The following is a 15,460-nucleotide window of genomic DNA, read 5'->3' as shown; positions in this document are numbered from 1 at the left end:
AATTGCCTGTAAAGCAATTTCGTTTATTAGAATATTAAAGATATGAAAATTGAAATTATCATGTATTTAATGCTTTAAACAAAGTTAGAAGTTTTAAAAAAGTTTTGTTTTTAATTATCGAAGTCAATTAATTTTTTAATAATTTTTTAAAAATTTAGTTGATTTATGTTTTAAAGGTACCTTTATGCATCTATTATACAAGGTGGGGCAGAAATACACAAGTAGTATAATTAGGAAAGAAGAAATTGTAAGTAAATATATATATATATAAGTAAAAAATACATGAAATTTTTTCAATTATTTTTGAAGATTGCTTGAATACGCAAATAATTGAGTACAGCTTAATTTTTTTCTTATTTTTTTTTATCGATTGTTTTCTACGAGATAATATTTATTAACATTGATGATATAATTATTAATTTTTGAAATTAAAGTCAAAAATTAATTTTTGAAATGTCATATAATTGGAATACAAAATTCTATACAAGAGGAAACTTGTTAATTCGTTTTTAATTTATTTAGCGTAGGATGCTGGAAGAGACAGAAACGATGGGTAAGTTTTAATCATTAGCGTATCCAACAACCAGAAAAGATTAGTTTTCCTTTTAAAATCTTAAAATTAAAAAAAAATTTCATAGCACATTTTTTACTTACGTTTCCCTATATACAATTTCTTCTTTTCTGCTTGTACTGTTACTTTCATCCACTTTGTATATGATGTATACTATAATGTGTGAAACTTAATTTCAACTAAATCAAAATTTCATTATAATGGTAATAATCAATAATTTTTTTTACCAGTGAGTCTTTTGTTGTTACCACATGCAGTTGTTTTTAATTTAATTAGATCGCATCTTTTGGCATTTCGGAAGAACGTTTGCTATAACGTTTAATTATAAACACTATTAACTTGATTAACAAGAACGCCCTTTGAGAAATTTCCTTCGAGTGGCGATGGTTACTTTGTTACTACAGTTATTTTATCGGTTACAGCAACGAATCCCTCGAAACAATTTCACCGCAGATTGTCTGTTAGTTCGCTGCATTATTTTGGCACTACGTGTCTTCGATTGTGACCTGTCTTGACTACTATCGTTCGTTCATAATTCTTTTCTGAGTATTCTCTTTTTCTCTACACTCATGTAGGTGTGTGTACGGTGTGTGTTCAAGCCCCTATCCCCTTCAGTATTTGTACTAGAATCTGATTTGATATTATGTTCAACAAAGCAATGTAACTTATGCGTAAAACTTGTTCATAGTATGCGTAAACACTGTGCAAACTTGGCACTTTCATGATTGTACGACTTCGTCCGGCCTTGTATAACACTATGGAAAACGTAGATTAGTTTTGGCATTCTTTCGCGTTGTGCTTGTGCTCCCATCGATTAAACTAAGAACTCCCAAGGCGAACAACGGATTTTCGATCTTCGTTTGCAATTGGCACATGATACGATCGAGACATATCCGCGTCTGTCACTTTCACGCGTGCTGCGGAATAGGCTCACCCTCATCGGACGAAGTTTCACCACCGCTGATCACTTGACTTGGAATTGTTTCAGAATCCCATTGACCTATTTTCGTGGGATCCTTTTCGCAAAGTCTTTGAGCCAGCATCTATTAAAACAAAGAATAATGTCCGGTTTAGAGACAAGAGCTACTTTGAGCAATTGATTGAACATAATGAAATTAAAGTTAGTGATTAAAATGATCAATTTGTAATATTTCGCAGAAACTTAAAAGATTCACAATTTAAGTGGTTTTTCATAAAATGTGTAAATAAAAGCTTGCATTCTTTGTTTTCCTATTCCTTGCACTTTTATTTCTCTGAGTCTTATAATATAATATAATAATTTTTTACTGTTCAATCTGTTTATATAATTTATAACTTTTTGAATATTTTTTATACTGTTTAAATTTGTTTAAATCTGAATTTGTTATCTACAGGATGTCCTATCTAACTTTGCCATCCTTAATTTTTTTTTTATTTGTTATACAAAAAAGTGTTTTAGGAGGAGCTTATTGTATTTCTGGAGAAAAATTGCGTTATGGTACTGATCATTTCTGTTCTATTACTATTCATTCTATAAAAAGAATATATTAGTATAGTGTAAAATAATTGGGTCGACAGGTGCAGAATAATTCTGTAATAATGTAGTTTTATTGTTTAATGTAAATGGTCAAAAATATTTGTGTCTGTTATTCGAAACAAAGGTCAAATATTTAATAAAGTATTAATGTGAAATCTTTGATTTCATGTCACTCACCTGAAGACTAGAAAGACTATTATCACAGTCGGTAGTATCAATATCATTCAAATTGACACCAGATCTTTCCATTTCAGCGTATGTCCCAAATGGCAATTTTCCTAAACATTCTAACTTCATAATGTGCATCTTGCTACGTAGATGCTTCGCCAGATGACCGTGTATCCTGAATGCTATTTTACAGTCTGTACATTTGAATGGCCTTGGGTTGCTGGTGGTCGCCGCTCCGAACGTAGAAGTCATACTAACCTGCAATGGTACAATTGTGCAATCAGATAAACTTCTAAACAATAATTTGGCTGATCTTAAAACTAGAAAAATTTTATTCTGTTTAAACTAACATTCATCTCGGTCGCATACAATTTCTTTTTTACTTCACTTTATACATATGTATGTTTTTATTACTCCAAACAGTGAAAATACGTTTCTTTTTTTCTAAAATAACTGGAAATATAACTTTTCTTTTTATACTAGATTTTTCTTTCATTGAATACAGCTTTTCTGAATTAGTTTAGAATATAAAATTCGAAGAATGAAATTTACACAATGTCAAATTACATAATATACATTACATTACATAATACATTTATACAATGAAAAATTGATTACCTTGTTGTGATGAGAAACAGATCTTTCGTGCTTTGTTAAATGACCCTTGGTTCGGAAAGAAACCGCGCAACTTTCGCATCTAAATGGTCTTTCAAAGTAATGAATGTTGATATGCAACCGTAACTGACTAGGTTTGCTGAACACCTTGTTACAAATCCCACAGACACTCTTCCCATCTTCAGTCACACTGTAACTATATTCGGTAGATTCAGTTCTTGCAATAGAAACTGCTTCAATATTGATACAGAAGATTATCAATGAGAGTTTAAGATTTTTACTCAAAAATAGTAAAAGAAGAAAGATGTTTGTTCTTGATATTCTACATTTTAATTAGCATTAAGTTAAAAAGAAAACTGTTACACATCAAATTTTTAACATGAGCCATAGATAGTCATGCTTTGTAAGTTTTTGTAATCGTTTTTAAGTTTCATGTAATCGTTTGCAATCATTTCACGAACAAAGATAAGAGATTATTAAGTGAAAAATTTCAAAAAATGTATGTAATATGAAAAGATATATAATAGTACCCTTTATAACATTTGGTATATAAGAAAATATTCTATCCAAAGTCTATTTTTTCAATTACAGTCTAATAAATAATTCTCTTATAAAACATTTCTTCTTGCTCCATTGCTGTTATTAAATGATACAATTGTGAGTAGATTGATGGGAAATTGGAAAGATGTATACAATGCATCTAATACACAAAAGTAGATAGATGTAACTTCAGATCCCACTTTTTTAGTCATGTTCATAAAAATTTAAAAATGCATAAAAATACACAGTTCAGTTATAAATAATATGCATAATATCAGTTGTTGTGTTCATCATACGTATCGCAAGTATTATCATACATACAGAGAACAACGAAAGTATTCGAACGGCATGATAGAAAATAATTGATTATACAAAAATTGTATAATAAATTGCAATTTATTGAAACAAATTGTTTTTGTATATATTTGCTAAATATATGCAAAGTTAGAGAAAAATTAAACTATAAGTAAACAAATTACATAACATTTTTCACGGTTAAGTACATACAAGGCGTAACAAAAGTATGTTATTTAATTTGTTTACTTATTTTGTTTAATTTTTCTCTAACTTTGCATACATTTAGCAAATGTATATACAATAAATGGTATAAAACAATAGTATAGCAAATGTATATATAATAAATAGTATAAAACCATAGTATAGCAAATGTATATACAATAAATAGTATAAAACAATAGTATAGCAAATGTATATACAATAAATAGTATAAAACAATAGTATAGCAAATGTACATACAATAAATAGTATAAAACAATAGTATAGCAAATGTATATACAATAAATACAGTATAAAAACAATTTGTTTCAATAAATTGCAATTTATTATACAATTTTTGTATAATCAATTATTTTCTATCATGCAGTGCGAATACTTACTTTGGCTCACTGTATAATACTGATAATGATACACAATCTACTGTGAGATCTTACATCTATGGAACATCCTGTGATACATCCTTATTAAAAATGTTTACTACCACTTGAATCAAGTATCACTCACCTGACGTAATTAGGTGCAGGTCCATTCGAGGGCTGCAAGAACTCAGCTTGTGGTTTGCTGATTGCAGTGTTAGGCGAGGGTGATCGAAAGCCAGGCCCACCGACGACCATTTTTCGAGCAACCGTGTGCTTAATTGTCTCTGCTATACTCTGCTTCGTCATTTCTGTGTGCTTCATGTCCACACGGTCTGCATTCCTTACTTCTGCGCTTTGCGATCTGGAGATCTCGTGAATTTTCGTCGGCTCGTGCATCGTTAACGACATTGCTTCGAGATTGGCTCTCGGTTCTTGAGATTGTGCGTGGTGCTGCCTGTATTCCGACAATAAACTCATATCCCTGCTCGGTGGCCTATTGTCCACGTTGCTTTGCCTCATCTCCACGTTGCTTTGTCTCACTTCCACGCTGTTCGAGGATGGCAGCGGAGACTGGGGTAAAACCGGGACGCTGCAAATGAAAGTTTTATAATTTAAATATTAACAGACGATGACTGGATTGTAAATTAACACATTGACTGCCACGACAGATTTATGTGATGCTCTTAAGAGGCCACAAGATTTAATACAATACACTGTGCTTAATTTTTGCAATGCAACATATAATGTTTTAATTAAAATCTTTAATTAGTTGAATTAAAATTTTTTATTATTTATTTTATTTATTAAAATCTTCGATTAGCTTTGAATTTAGTTGAATAGTGCATTTTTTGTTTAATATTATCTATGAATTAGCTATGATGGTCAAAATTTTTTAGTTGACGATAGTAATTTTATTTTACACATTCAAAACATTTGAACCACTTCGGTCACGGACAAGCGTGTTAAATTAAAATAAATACCTCGTATTAGCAAAAATAAAATTACAATTAAATATGTTTGTAAATACTAATTTCTAATTTAGAGTCTCGGATCAATCGTCGTACCGTACGGACGTCCAATATAATCTCGCTTACGAGTTCCAATACAAATTATTATAGGGCCAGTGTTAGTGGAAACAAACGCTAATTTCGTATCTAAACACGAATGAATACATCGACTAACCAACCTGCGGGAACCTCCGAGTACATTGGGGGTTCCCAATTTTCTAACCAAACGGAAACAAACAACTCCACCAAATCATACTCCCACGCAGCATAACTCGATGCACCACCTACAAAAGGCCAAGCTATCATTGTTCACGCAATAGACGACACAAGCCTCCAAGACTATGGCTCTTGCAATAGGGAAACAAATCGGACCCAAATCAATAAGATACGTCTCCAAAATCTCAAACAATCGAATCTGCGCATATCTTGACAAAAAAGAAACTGTGCTACACCTAGCAAATCTGGATAAAACAATAACGGTCAACAACAATATGCTAAACCTAAGACCAATGTTAACTCCGGCCCAAAAAGTAATTTTATCAAACGTTGCCCCGGTCATACCCAACTCAGAATTTGAGAAACTTTTCAAAAGAAACAACGTCAAGCTATGCTCCAGAATAACAATCCTGAGAGCATGAATGACCGACCCGGAATACACCCACATCCTCAGCTTCAGAAGACAGGCATACATTGACCCCCGACGACATTGGAAAAATCCCATCCATCTTTCTAATAAGTTTTGAAGATACATATTTTCGCCTCCATCGACAGCTTTTTCTGCTTCCGATATAAACAAGCAGGTCACTTGAAGAAAGATTGCCTGCAAACCCAAAATTCAAACATAACCGATACGACAATTCTAAATACAAATATGATTCCCACACTAACTCAATATTCCAAACTGCCGGCAAAGAAGCATTTCCATCACTACCGAGACAAACATTGACAATCCTAATCAAACGAACAAATTACCTTCAGACTAATTCTTCTTAGTTTCAAAAGACCATTGTCACAATCATCAGCTGACGACAAACTGGACTATGTTAAGTTAAACGACATAATCTCCATGCCTCCATCCACATAATCCACATAAAAAAAAAATCACAATAACCAAACTAAAACCACTTCCTCCCCCAATCTCCAGTTTTCGATCCTGCTAAACTAGAGGAAATGTTAGCCCCAGCAAAAGAAACAATAAATAAAAAAGATCCTTCACACTCCCAGCTAAACTACTCCCAGATCAAGAGCCTTCTCCAAGACACCTTTGGATCAGCACACCCATTGGAAATCGCAAAAAACTACACCGATAACATTCCGACACTTGTTAAAACTCTTGAAGAAATCTACCCCCGTCTAAAAGAAAGAAGCATAAAAAACAGAATACGTCGACTCTGGAAAAAGCTCACCAAACCGACTGAGACACCTGAATCGTCATTTAGCTGCTCATCCGACATTGAAATTTCATAAGAGCCATAATCTCTTACCGACTCAACGCAAACATAAACCTGACTTCTCAAAATGACAAACCAAAAAGTATTAAAATATCTCAAAAACATAAACTACTACACGCATATCTAATGGCACCGTCGATGCGACGTTAAAGAAAAATAGAAGAAGAAGAAGAAGAAGATTTCTAATTTAATTACGATTAAATTAAATATTGGTAAACATATTTCCCCCCAATTACATAGAATTATTAATATATAAAGTTAATATTCTAAATAGCTAAAAAGTGAAAAACGTAAAAAAAAACCTATCTTTTATTATAGCACAAATTTCGACATTCATGATTTAATTATCAGGTACAAAGTAAAGGTATTATTGTACTAGATCAATTAAGTAGTAGTTTTCTATTTCAATATTAATTTAATTCTTAATTTAACTGAATTATAATTACAATATGAACAAATAATAATAAACTGAATTACAATTAGTGATATATGAAAATTAAGAGGAGGTAATTAAAACACGAAAGAAAGAGAAACCATTTACCTGTAAGCGCAATGTTTACTCGTGTATGATCTTGCTTCTGCATGTGTTCTGATATGTTTCTTTAACATGGATGACTTTTTACAACGGATGCCGCATTCCTCGCAAACATATCGAGCTCGACCTTACATAATAAAAAAAATATATAGTGAAACTCTTGATCATCAAATAATAATATAATTATAAAATAATAAGCTATAATAATATGATATATATGTGGTAATATATACTATATATTAAAATATATTAAATTGTTGCAGATAAAATAGCCAAATTGTTAATAGAAAATATATGTACATGTATTATTACTTTTGCTCCAAAATCATTTTTATGATATATTTTTATGATATACAGGATGAATAAAACAAAACACCTAAATATCTTGGCCTAACTCTTTTTTTTTTATTTAACTTTTTAAAGATTTTGTTCTAAAATCTAACTTTTTTTTATAAATGCATTAAAAATTATTTAACTCTATTAAAAAAATTTATTTTTATATTTCTCTCGGGAGTCTAATCTAATTTTTTTTTCTAAGAAATATATTAAAAATTATTTAATTCTATTAAAAAAAATATTTCCTTTAACTTTTTAAAACTGTTGACAAACTGCTGATTATATGTTCTTTGCTATCAAACAACTTTAAATACACGTACAACAACAGTCAAGATATTTGTGAGTCACCCTATGATTTTTTATAGTAAGCGTACGAATATTTCCGTAAGTTATTATACAAAGTGAAGGTTGCAAGGAAATAAAGTGTTACAAGATATTTTTCTGAAGCTATTGCAACTTGGTGTGAAATGGTTTGAAAACACAAGTAGTTTGAGAGAGTGAGTTTTGCAAAGATGGAAGATGAGTGCCAACTTCCATCCAATTTCTCTTAATGGAAGAGTACATAAATTTTTGATTATTTCAATAACTGTACTAATTGTTCTAATCTAACTTGTCACTGGTTTTTAATCTATAACGTTGACAACAAAGTTATAGTTCTATTAATTTCTACATATTTATTTGTTATATCTTTCTATACTCTTCTATACTATCTATATTCTTGAGAATCTAGATGATATTCTTTCTATTATATATCTTTCTATACTCTTCTATACTATCTATATTCTTGAGAATCTATATTCTATATAGAATAAAGAGAATATAGAGAATATATTGTCTATATTCTTGAGAATATTCATGCCCAAACTTCTTTCTTTTCTTCTCGTCATACACATTGTAACACTTTATCTGTTGCAAATGTTATCGGAACGAATATCCGTTGTTACACAACAATAGCAGATAGACGTAGCAACGCGTTTAATCTTACCTTTACCCCTAACATACGTGTAATCCTCGCCACTTTCAAATCCACCATCGAACACCTTCCCCCCCCTCTTCCCCTTTTCCGGCGTGTCGCTCTCGAAATCGCTGTCCGAGCTGCTCGGCGTGGTCGGCCTCTCCGAGGAATGCGTCAGTATATCCTCCTGCTTCTTCCACGCGGTCGTGTAATTAACCGGCCTGTGCCTCGAGTCATAATGCGCCATGTCAACGTCAGGCGGTGCTTCCTTGCATATCTCCCAATTCGAGTACATAGACAAGCCGTGTTGCTGCGTCACGTACATCGGCTGCGGCCTGTTCAAAGTACAATAAAACACCCTGGTCGAGCACTTCAGGCCAAGATATGTATACGCGTGACCGTTCAGATAAAGCTGTCCGTACGATTTCTTCGGCCTCGGTGTTTCCGGGCTGATCAGCGGAAGTGTGTTCGCCGTCGGCGTGATACCGTGATGCTTCTTCGGCGTGAACGTGCCCGGTTTCAACGGCAACGAGGTCGGCCTCAGGAATTTGTTCGAGCTGGTCTCCTCCATCGTCGCGTTCTCCCCGCTCTTCGGCGACTTCGTTTCACCTTTGTCCGTCTTCGTCGAGTCAACAGAAGGTTTGCTTGGCGCTTCTGTCTTCGACGTGCTGTCCACGTTGACGATCACCATCGACGTCACCGAGTCTGCTTTCGTCTTCGCGCCGTTCAACGTGCCGTAATACTCGGCCGGTTTCCTGGCGTCACCGAGACTCGCCAGCCCCTTCAGACGTCCGTTCTCCAGCGGCGGCGACGAGTCGTACTTTGGCACGGAGTTGTGGCTTGCCAGGGGAACCACCGAGGCTCTACCGCTCTCCAACTCGTTCACACTCCACGTGGACAGCCTCTTCCGGCTCTCGGGCGATTCCTTCGGCGAGTATCTCAGCTTGTTGTAAGAACTCGCGTCGATTCCGTTCGAGTAACCGAAGCTTTTCTCCACCTTGGGGCTTCTATCGTATGAGAAGTCCCTCCTCTCCTTCGGACTCTCCATACTCTTGTATTTAACTGCCACGCTGTTCTTGATATGACGATCCAGCTCCGCTTTGGTCATCTCACCTGTCGATGCTCTTCGATACTTGTCCGTGGAGCTCTCGTTCTTAACGCTAGGAACTTTAGGGCTCGTCAGCCCCATCTTCAGAGCCTCGTTACCGGGTGTTCTGAAGCCAAGCTTCGAGTCCTTCGCCGGGCTCGCCAGATCCAACGGCTGATCAATCGCAGACACGTGGCCGCTGGACATTGGCCCTGGGATGCCAGGTACGGTCGGGGTCTGTATCTTCACGGGGCTGGCGAGATCCAACGGCTGTGGGATTATGTGAAGCCCGGGCAGGCCCGGTATCACCTTGTATCCTGCCTCACCTGACCCTAAACTCGTCGATATGTCAATGGGTGGCGTGAGTGTGTGCGGTCCAGGCATGCCAGGAACGTACGGTATGACCTTACCACCGTGCAGGATGTTCGTGATCCCTGGCTGGGGCAAAGTCAACGGATTATAGGCAGTGATACTGGTCAGAGGCTTTAGATTCGGCTCGAGATAGTTGTAGCACGACATGCTCGGCGCTATGTTCGGCGTTGATATGTTGGGTATGATCGGTGCCAGCATTTTTGGCGTGTTGGGCAGCGATATGGAGGGACTGGGTGTGCTGGCAGGTGCGCCGCTCGGTGGCTTGTGCACCATCGTGCCACCCGAGTGGAGACCCGACCTCACCACTATCGAGGCTGTCTCCGACGTGACGCATTTGCTGCTCACGATCTGCTCGCTTGTGGGCGAGTTCGTCTGACGTGGCTCTATTCTCATGGTTTTCGTCTCGCCGGTGTTGTCCAGTATCCTCACCTCGCCACCGAACATCTGCAGAGAGTTTGGCCGTGGATACTTGCTCAGCTCCTCGAGCGATCGTAACGTGGTTGGCACCGACTCGCATCTCTGCTTCTTCGCGGGCGGTGCGTACGCGTCGACCAGCCTCGTGTTGCCCAGCAGAGGGCCAGGCGATGGGAGAGGTTGCAAGGTACTGTAATACTCGGAAGACTTGGAGTCGAAATCCTTCGAGTCGAAATCTCTCTTCTCCACCTCCAGCTGATACTCTCGCCTAGGGCTGGAGCTACCTTTGCAGTAGTACCTGCGGTGAACGTCGAGGTTGTCGACACTCGAGTAAGGGATGCTGCACGAGGGGCAGAAGTAACTTTCGCTCTCTGTCGTTCCTTCCTGGCTCGAGCCTTGACTCTTCAACAGCAGATCCTTGATTATGGAGCCTTCCGGATCTTTGCCATCCTGCGCGAAACTCTCGCTGTAACACCGTTTCCTCAACGACTCCTCCGCGGAGGAGAGATTCAAAGGTTGATCCGCTGGCTGCTTCAGCTCCACGAGGCTCTGCTGCTTTTGGATCAGCTTGTGGAGACGTGGATCCACGGCGTCGACGATCGCTTGGTTGTCGGTGATGATTTTGTCTATGTGCTCTTGAACTTGTTCCGGGTTTGGCTTCGGCGTGGTAGCGGCGGTGGTTGAGGAGGAGCTGTTGGTGGAAGAGGTGGAGGAAAGGGAAGACGTTTCAATGTCGTTGTTCACGCACTGCAGGGCCGTGTGAAATTTTGGCTTGTAGATTTTCCCGGTTTTGATCGTTTTCACGTTGACTACGGTGGTCGTGGGTGTTGACGACGGTGGTGGTGGTGGTGTGCCGGTACCATTGCTCGCGCTATCTGACAGACTTATGTTGGAGTCTTCCGATACCTGTGAAAATAATTAATATATGTCGTAACATTCTTTTTTTTAAATCGAATCTTAGATATTACTTAAATGTTACAAATGATGAGCATCACTGATCCCCAATTAATAATATGCATATATAAATAAAAATAATAACATAATGCACATGTTTATCCCTTCAATTATTATATATATATTAGGATAACTTGAAAGACTAAAATTTTGAATAAAAACTTAGAACTATGAAATATAATACAGTTATATAAATTAATTGGTAAAAATAAGATTTCTAAATCAATTGAAGAAATTAGAACGTTGGATAAAAATCTAACGTAAAAATTTGCTCATTATCATTCGAAATTGTTTTTATCAAAAGAAATATATCTTGACGAAAATTTAAGAATAATACATATATAAATACTTTTTTCAATTGTTATATACTGGAGTAACTTGAAAAGCAAAAATATTTAACAAAAGAAGAATCCAATATAAAAATTTGCTTGCAGATAACTGGGTCAAATTTGATTCGATCAGCTTGTGCGCGAGTATAAAACTATTCGCTGTCCGAGGATTGAATGTATTGAATGTGAACATGTACGGAGTTTTTTCAAATTTTATAACAAAATATAATTAACCATTCATTTTTGTCAAGTAACTCATGACTCTGTATGTTTCAATAATCTTGTATTTTTTATTTTTAGATTAGATTAACCTTTAGTTATTTCTAGTAACATTTAGTAACCAATTAGTTACTTTTAGCCACCGATTAGTTACTTTTAGTTACTTTTAGTTGCATTCGGTAACTAATTAGTTACTTTCAGTAACAATTCCAGTTGCGTCTAGTTACTTTACTAACTAATCCGGTTGCTTTTAGTTACATTTAGTTACCCTCGGCAATTAATTTAGTTACTTTTAGCCACATCTAGTTACCTCAGCAAGTAATTTAGTTACCCTTAGTAGATAATTTAGTTACTCTTGGTAACTGATTTAGTTACTTTTAGTAACTAAAACTTTTAAGAACTTTTAGAATATTTTTCAAATTTCACAATATTTCTATTTCCCTAATCTTCTAGACTGTTTTTAGTAGTTTTATTAAAGTTATAAGTCTTAATGACGATTAATATTTAAACTTAACTTCAACTCGGCCTTTTCTACGCTAAACTGATCAACTCCACGTTTTATTAATTTCTGAGTAACATTACGTGAATACGTAATTCACCTGTTTAAAAAAATCCTAACTTAAAAATTCAAAAGACAAATTTAAAAAGATATTAATTTCTTTTTGATTCTTTAATTTGTGGAGTTGATCAATATGATCAATATGATCTGAATGGCTTAATTATAGCTTGTAAGCGCGTAGATAAAAATATTTTATCGCGGTATCTCGGGACGCCATCAACGAGTTATGTATTATTTTATTTTTCACCGTAACGTTTTATGCGTCAGACGATAATTCATACCGATTATAATGGAAGAATATATCTTTCACCAGGTAGTGACCAGATATGTAGGTTGCGTAATAAGCTCATTTCTGTACAGATAAAGTAAGTACTTCGCTTATCTATCTCATCGTTTTAGACTTTTTTGTCTTTTCAATGGCCAAATTTTGAATAAAACTTTAACAAGATGGATAAATTTTATAAATTCAACAATAAAATATAACATAATATATTACACGATATAATGTAATAATAAATATAAAAAAATTTCACTCTAAAACTTTACAATTATCATAACTAGAATTTTAATTAATTTAGCGACGATTTTTGGTATATTTTTAATGTTGAAATCTTCATAGTAATAATATCTTAAATCTTATCTTAATACAGTGTCTAAAATGTCTAAATGCATTATTGTGAAAGACGTACTCGATTTCGATACACAATCTGATGTTTTTACTGATAAAATTATTGATGAAGCATCGATCATATTTTGTGTGATCAGTTTCAAGTTTTACATTGGCATTTAATAGAATAGTTATTAACAGTGAGAGCAACTAAAATTAACTGAAAGTAAAACATTTAGTTAATCACTAAAAGTAACTGAAAACGAAACGCCTAATTATTAAAAGTAACTAGAACCAATCAAAAGCAAAATAATATAAGTAACTAAAAATATTACTAAATATTATTATTACACACTGAATATACCAAATATTATTATTTAATTAAAATAAAATATTAGTTACTAAAAGTGAAACATTTAATTACTAAATTCTGTGTGATTTTTACATGTTTCTTTTTTTCTTTTTTGGAATCTTATGTGCAACAATCTTTTATTTTCACATTCTTCATCTATTTAATGATTACTTATGGAAAACAACTTTCCAAATATTAAAAGAATTACATAATATTATAATATTGATATTACAATGAATATTGTAGTAATTATGTATATGTTACCAATTTAATATTTCTACTGAAGCAATAGAGAAAATCTAACATACGTACATGGTGATTTGAAATTCATTTTTACAAAATATTTATAATTTTCAATCCCTCAAATAACAATGAGCATTTATAAATAATGCTCACTTTGCAGTTTTTAGTTACATTTAGTTACTTTCAGCAACTAAATGTAAGGTGATTGACCCTTTCAGTCAAGTTTCAAAATGTCTTACAGAATGATACTGATTTATAAATAATGCTCACTTTGCAGTTTTAGTTACATTTAGTTACTTTCAGCAACTAAATGTAAGGTGATTGACCCTCTGACTCAAGTTTCCAAATGATACTGATACTCACAGAATGATACTGATTTATAAATAATGCTCACTTTGCAGTTTTTAGTTACATTTAGTTACTATCAGCAACTAAATGTAAGATGATTGACCCTTTCAGTCAAGTTTCCAAATGATACTGATACTCACAGAATGATACTGATTTATAAATAATGCTCACTTTGCAGTTTTTAGTTACATTTAGTTACTATCAGCAACTAAATGTAAGATGATTGACCCTTTCAGTCAAGTTTCCAAATGATACTGATACTCACAGAATGATACTGATTTATAAATAATGCTCACTTTGCAGTTTTTAGTTACATTTAGTTACTTTCAGCAACATTGACCCCCCCCCTCAGTCAAGTTTCAAAACGTCTCATCACAGAATATGATACTGATGTGGGAGTAATTTTTATACTAAACAATTTTTTCTGTTGCACAATATTTGTGCACTAAGAATAATGTTAGTAACGATTTTATAACGCTCGAAAACACGAGAGTACTATTGAAGTCATTCTACGTGAACTTTTTTCGACAAAAGTGAGAAATACCTTGCTGGCATCACCACCCTCCATCTTCAGAGCGTGCGCGCGCGATCTGCAGTGCTTGTACAGATTCGACTTGGTCTTGAACGCGAATCCACAGGGCACGCACGGATATGGTCTCTCGTTCGTGTGCGCGCGGATGTGCTTTTGCAGGACGCTCGGCTTCGCGCACGACAGCCTGCAATAAGGGCAGACGTAGCCGCTCTTCCTCGACTCGGTCGGCTCTCCGTCCGCCGGCTCTGCGGTGATCTCCACCTTGACCAGATCTTTCGACGACTCGCTCGGGTCCTTGGCCGACTCCTTCCTCTTTGCTGCCGCGTCTGGAGAACCGTTGCTGACCACGGTATCATTCTTGTTGGGCTCCACTTGCGGCGTAACCTCGGTCGTCGCCATCTTCTTGAACTTCTTGTGCAGGTACTTCGGCTCGCCATCGTTGTTGTTGTTGTTGTTGTTACTGTTGTTATTGTTGTTGTTGTTGTTGTTGCTGCTGCTGTTGTTGTTGTTGTTTGCTAACTGTGGGTCTGTCATCGCCACAGTGTGAGTCTCTGGAAAAAGAAAGTGAAAATGTTTTGATGAGACGATTTTCGTGATGTTTTTGGATTTGGGGATTGTTTCCTAGCTTTGGTGGTTTTCTAGAGAAAAATTCGCGAGTTTGATCTGTCTTTGGATAGTAATTAAGGTGATTGACCCTCTCAGTCAAGTTTCAAAATGTCTCAGAATATGATATTGATGTGGAAGTAACTTGTATACCAAACAATTTTTTTGTCAGTATTAACAATAATTATTTATTCGTTGCTCTCGACAGCTAGTAAATATTTGTATTAAATATAAATATATATTATATAATATATTACACAATATATATTATA

At 35.2% G+C, this 15,460-nt stretch overlaps 1 protein-coding gene across 1 annotated transcript in view; it reads right to left on the bottom strand.

Moving 5' to 3' along the window:
- Positions 1-554: 554 nt before the first annotated feature.
- Positions 555-15,460, bottom strand: part of LOC122531177 (transcription factor HIVEP3-like) — a 51,152-nt gene continuing 36,246 nt past the window's right edge. Inside the window, exons 2-8 of the mRNA XM_043658896.1 lie at positions 14,598-15,136; positions 8,600-11,348; positions 7,285-7,405; positions 4,431-4,874; positions 2,874-3,066; positions 2,265-2,513; positions 555-1,614 (exon numbers count right to left, since the gene is read on the bottom strand). Of these exons, the coding sequence (XP_043514831.1) occupies positions 1,480-1,614; positions 2,265-2,513; positions 2,874-3,066; positions 4,431-4,874; positions 7,285-7,405; positions 8,600-11,348; positions 14,598-15,136 (4,430 nt within the window). The 3' untranslated portion in view covers positions 555-1,479. The remainder of the gene's footprint in view (positions 1,615-2,264; positions 2,514-2,873; positions 3,067-4,430; positions 4,875-7,284; positions 7,406-8,599; positions 11,349-14,597; positions 15,137-15,460) is intronic.

The sequence above is a fragment of the Frieseomelitta varia genome, unplaced genomic scaffold (assembly GCF_011392965.1).
Source record: "Frieseomelitta varia isolate USP_RPSP 00005682 unplaced genomic scaffold, Fvar_1.2 scaffold_38, whole genome shotgun sequence".
NCBI lineage: Eukaryota > Metazoa > Arthropoda > Insecta > Hymenoptera > Apidae > Frieseomelitta > Frieseomelitta varia.
This window is presented reverse-complemented; position numbering and strand designations above follow the sequence as displayed.